Consider the following 5,773-nt stretch of genomic DNA (forward strand, 5'->3'; position numbering starts at 1 on the left):
CACCCTTCAGTCTGCATGGCCCTTGGTGATGTGCACTGTCTTGAGTAATTACATTGTTCTCTTTGTCCCCCCACCTCCCCTCATGTGAGGAGATTAGCTCAGAGTAATTTGTCAGATGTGATAAGGCAGTGCTTGGAGCAACTAAGAAAGCATAGCGTAAGCTGGGATTTCTGCAAAGTAAAGTCAGTGGTGAGTGCGGAGCTGCTTTGTCTTTACAGTATGGGCCAAGCCGCTGTCCGGACTTGTGGAAGAAGCAAGTCATATGTTACAGAGCTGTATGAATGGTTCAGGTAAGCTTTTGAATTTGTCTTAAATTTTTACAGGAAGTTGAAAACAGATGCAGATTTTCTTTAGCCTTAAATTGATTATTACGTTCATGCCCAGAACGGAACAGACATGGCATGGTGGTGCAGTGGTTAGTACTGAAGACTCAAAGCAAGTTGGTTCTTTGTTTGAACCTGCTAGCTGGGTGGAGCCTTTCTGTGTGGAGGTTGCATGGTTTCCCTGTTCCTGCGTGGGTTCTTTTTAGGTAATCCAGCTTTCTCTCACAGTCCCAAGATGTCCTTGTTAGGTGAAGTCCTGAAACCAGATTGACCATGGGCGTAAATATAAGCTGAGTGATTGCCTCTGCGTTGCCCTGAGTTAGACTGGGTGACCTGTCCATGTTTTATCCAGCTGCTCAACACAGGGGTGAAAATGAATGAAATTTATAGAACAACTTAAAGAGATTTTTTGTTCAAAACAATCCTTGCACATCTATTATCCTGGACTTCAATTCATTCTCTGACTGAAACAAGCAGTTTTGCCTCCTGAGCCAACTTTGCTTTGATTGGCTGCCCCTCCAAACAACAGGTATAAACAGCAGCTGAATGGGAACTTTTGACCACATTAGGAAATCTGCTCTCACTGACATCATCCAGAGACAAGAGTATTACAAAAATCTGAAATGTAGTTTTTAGAGCAATCTGGCGCTCATTGTAATTACTTGCGCATGTGCTAATTTCATGGTTAAATAATGTTTGAGCATATTTAAAATAAGCATCCATCAGCGCGAGAGTGTACTTGAATTTGGGATCAATACATTTATTTTTACTCTTATTGATTTTAGCATTGTAGGAATTTCCAGTGTATTTAGCCAGATTAGAATTTGTTGTTTTTGCAGGCAAATCTGCAAAACTAACAGCATCAGCAACAAAGTAAAGTATTATCTCCTGTGGACTGATCAGCTTCACTCTGCCATGATGTCATTTGGCCTAATTATCTTGGCACTTGTGCCGCACTCTGTAAATAAGCTTTCAAACACATGTAATCCACACAGGTTGGGGATGGGTTGACCTTAATTCCACTGATTCTCAATTTAAGACACATTTTCTCTCAAATCAGACCCCTCTCTCAAACTCCCCTTGTTTTCCAAATCCTTTGGTGTATTAAAACACAAACTGTTGTTTTTATCTGTGGCAGAAAGTTTGTTATCGAGTGTCCAAGTGGGCTAATCGCTCTTCACGAGTTTCAAAGGCATTTCTGTGATGGAACTGTGGGCAGTGAGTCAGCAGAGTATGCAGAACAGATTTTCCGCACGCTCGACAGCAATGGGGTAAGCATGACTCTATAGAGTAGGTCTATACAGTACAGGAGTCTTGGAAAAAGTATTGAGTCACCACTCACTTCTTTATATTTTTGCCTCCATGAAATCCAGAATTGCAAAGTTTTAACCTCCTAAGACCTTAACTCTTTCATGGCATGCATTTTTAATTTCTCTTTGCTATTTGGGCTGATTGGGACCTGATGAATGTAAAAACAGTGAATTATGTGATTTTTTTTTTTTTTAACCTAATTTTTGTTTCTAAGAAAAATGAGATCCACATATGAGGACATTGGCTTTAAATTTCAATAGAACAGTGGCAGTATAATATCCCTGTAAGTGGATATCAGGCCCTTGTAGAGCAAAATGTAGTATTCTGGTCTAAAACAACCCAAAATGTGATATCCACATATGTGGACGCCAGGTCCTAGGAGGTTAAAGTAAACCTGAGTAATAATTATCCAGGTCTTCCAAAAAAGTATTCATAGAAAAACACACTTTTTTTTCACTCTTTGTGCCTGAAATATTTTAGAGGAATTATTTTTTTCACTTAACACTGAATCATTCAGGCAATAAAAGGGCACCTAATTCAAGGGATGAACCAGTGTTGTCTTCACATAAGTTTAACGAATAGCCCATTTAAAATTGTATCTGTAGGAAGCCTGGGAGCCAGTCTCAAGAGTACATAATTTGTTCCAATATCTTTGGATTCAAAGAGATTCAAGATTCAAAGCGTTTATTGTCATTTAATCTATGAAAAGTGCCAAAAATTAGATATTTTGACAGGCATAAATTTGTGGTAGTTTTGCTCAGAGATGCATCTGGGCCTTCAGTTGATCCATGTATTAGATTATCATGCTGAAGCTTAACCTCCTAGGACCTGGTGTCCACAAATGTGGACATCACATTTTGGGTTATTTAGACATAAATACTCAATTTTGCTCTACAAGCGCCTGATATCCACTTACGAGGACATTATACTGCTACTGTTCTATCGAAACGAATATCCTCATATGTGGCTCTCATTTTTCTTAGAAACAAAAATTAGGTAAAAAAAAAAAAAAATCTGGTAATTCTTTGTTTTTACATTCATCAGGTCCCAATCAGCCCAAATATCAAAGAGAAACTAAAAGCGCATGCCGTGGAAGAGTTCAGGTCTTTGGAGGTTAAAGAGAAATGGTCTCGTGGAAGGGTGTCTGTGAAGAAACCATTCATATAGAATGGAAACAGGAAGAAAAGGCTGAGGAATGAAAATTACACAAGATCTGGACTGAAAATCAGCTAAAACAGGTCTGGTGGCGAGATGAATCCAAATGTGAAATGTTTAAATGATTGTCAGAATGTAGGGGTCATGTCAGGGGATGGGTACAACAGTGAGTGTGTAGAGCCATTTTCTAAAACGCAATGGAGGCTCTGTAGGGGGCGGCCAGTGGTGGTGGGGATCTTGTCAAAATTGATTAAATTAAGAGTGGAAAAATTACAATCAAATTTTGATCCATCATACAATACCATCTGGAAAGACACTAATTAGCAACAGCTTCGTTTCTCAGCATGATGGTGATCCCAAACACACTGCCAGTGAATTAAAGGCGTATCTGTGAGATCATCTTGACAGAACTGAACAAAAGGCAGCAAACATCCAAAAATCTTTGAATATCCTTCAGAAATAGTTCTCCAGGCATATTGAAGACAACTAAAAGAAAGGACATGCTTTCATAGTCATGCATCACAAAACTGAAACAAAACATTAACTGTGTGGTGCTTTTTTTTTTTTTTTTTTTCAGGATGGGGTGGTTGACTTCAGAGAGTATGTCATGGCCATCAGCATGCTTATTGAAGGTTCAGCTGTTGAGAAACTGCGCTGGTCATTCAAGCTCTATGACAAAGACCGAGACGGAGCCATCACAAAGGAGGAAATGCTGGAGATCATGCAGGTGTACAGGCTCTGTGTCGTGGTATATAAAACAGAAGATGTGCCAGATGTTGCAGTTCGACTGATGTGCGTTTCTTTGTTCGGACAGGCTGTTTATAAGATGAACGTGGCTGCTGGTTTAACCAAACCGAACCCACTTACAGCTGAAGAATGCACCAGCAGGATATTTGTGAGATTAGATAAAGACAATAACGGTGAGGAAAGGTGGCGACTTTTCCCTCCTTTTTGCGTGTAATCATACTGCAATGTTATTTCTATGTGTATCAAAGTTGATTATATATGTTTCTATAGAAAAGGTAAACAATCCAATTTAAAAAAATAAATAAATCCACCACTAAAATGTGGTTTGTTTTTAAAAGTATCTTTAGTAACAACTTTAAACAATAAAAACATCCTTGAAGCCTAATAAGGCTAATTGAAGACAAAACTGTAGCATGTTTGATGCTGATTAAAAATAACAAAATGCAAATGGATTGCTCAACCCACAAAATAAGTAAGAGGCAAAAATGTTAATCTAAAAGATATGATTTGCTCTTTTCCATTTTGATATAATTAAAGACAACCAATACTCTGGATAATATACAGAGGCATATTTTACTGACGGTGGTTCCCCAAATTTAGCCCCAAAACTTTCCATTCACTAGTATCAACCCTCACAGACAGATTATTAACAGTCAGTCCAGTGGTGTTTGTCTAATCGGTGCCCGTCCTTGCAGCAATCATCAGTCTGGAAGAGTTCATAGAGGGAGCGCTGGATGACAATTGGATCAGAGAGATGCTGGAATGTGACCCGAGCACCGTGAAGGTGGGGAGGCCGCTGAAGAGGGACACCACTTTGGAAAACCCACGGTTAATTTGAAGTGGTTCACTATTTAGGCACACTGGACCAGCCAGTGTTTGGGCTAAAAATTCAATGAATTAAATTCTATCTTCATCTATTGGATAACTTTGTCGTAGCTGCTTTAGAGTGCTGTAACATTTGGAGCTTATTTTATCAAGCTTCCACAAGCTGAAATGCCGTGTTTGTGTTTTTATGTATTGCTCTGTTCTGGGTTATTAATGTTACTCAAACATACCAGATTTTAGAAAAAGTATGAATTTACATATGTAAATCCATAATGTACACATGACACATGTGAGTGAAAAAAGAAAAAAAAGAACTGTTATTATAAATTCTGCACTTGTGGACAGATTAACTTGCACAAAGTAATGGACCCTAATAACATTATCAGAATCAGAATCAGAAAGGGTTTTATTGCCAAATGTTGAGCAGGTTTACAACATTAGGAAATTGCTGCGGTGCTTAGTGCAAACATACTGTCATAAACGCTTAAATAGATATAAAAATAAAAATAAGAATAAGAATTAAAAGTGCTAAGTAGATAGATATATACATGAGTGCAGGTGGTGATCAAAGTTAAGAAGCTCTTCTCTGGTGTAAGAATATCCAGAGGAGTGCCCAGACACAGAAGTTATGCACAAAAACAAAACAGAAAGAAGACATCTCCACTAATGAGGCCTCACCAATGGGTATTCATGCTACATCAAAGTAATTGGGTAATAGACTAATAAAAATTAAAGAAAAGTTACTATTTTTTTACTACTACATTATTTATTTATTTTTACAGTAGATATATAGTGTTAAAACGTTTTCTGTGGAAAAAAACCACCATTTTAAACATGTATTTTTGAAATTACAGGACAGTAAATGACCAATGTGATTTTTAAAAAATGTAATTTTTACACATCTATTTCTTAAAATTTACGCTCGGAGAATCATGCTATTATTATTTTATTTTATTCTATTTTATTTATGTATTTATTTATTTTTTCGTCACTGACGCTTTAACACCACTTGGTGTCGCCTGTACTTCTTTAAAGCTCACTAGCCACAAAAGTAAGGCTTCCAAGAATTTAAGGAATACGTCTCTTCCCCGATCCAGGAAAACATGGGGAATTTCACTTTTGCGTTACTTAGCTCGACGGACCGCTGTGTGTGAAAGCTGCTGTTGGTTGTGACTATTCCTACATCAAGATGACAATAAAAATTTTTGTTTTGTTTTTTTCAAACAGTTTCTGGTTTCTCTGAATCATTTCCCGTACCGGAGATGACTGAATCTCCCGCAGAAAACTCACAGCTCCTATGTTAGGCACGTTACAGTGAACGCACCAGGACTCCCATTTAAATTCCAGGCCAATCCAAGCCTGTAGCAGGGGTGGGATTTTTCAGCCATGACATGCAAAGTTTTTCAGCGACC

The 5,773-nt window shown here is 38.0% G+C and overlaps 1 protein-coding gene across 2 annotated transcripts; it reads left to right on the forward strand.

Annotated features, from left to right (window-relative positions):
* Positions 1-82: 82 nt before the first annotated feature.
* Positions 83-5,585, forward strand: LOC146569497 (guanylyl cyclase inhibitory protein). 2 transcript variants are annotated; one of them, XM_085281847.1, is made up of 4 exons: positions 83-290; positions 1,462-1,594; positions 3,367-3,709; positions 4,232-5,585. In XM_085281847.1, exons 1-4 carry the CDS (start codon positions 220-222, stop codon positions 4,372-4,374), a joined length of 690 nt encoding a protein of 229 aa, XP_085137973.1. In that variant the 5' UTR covers positions 83-219; the 3' UTR covers positions 4,375-5,585. The 2 variants fall into 2 exon arrangements, with proteins under 2 accessions (XP_085137973.1, XP_085137974.1); XM_085281848.1 differs by having other exon boundaries at positions 160-290; positions 1,466-1,594.
* The last annotated feature ends 188 nt before the right edge of the window (positions 5,586-5,773 follow it).

Source organism: Mchenga conophoros, linkage group LG7 (genome assembly GCF_057382185.1).
Source record: "Mchenga conophoros isolate Kocher_MC1m ecotype Shallow Benthic linkage group LG7, M_conophoros_male_GT1.1, whole genome shotgun sequence".
NCBI lineage: Eukaryota > Metazoa > Chordata > Actinopteri > Cichliformes > Cichlidae > Mchenga > Mchenga conophoros.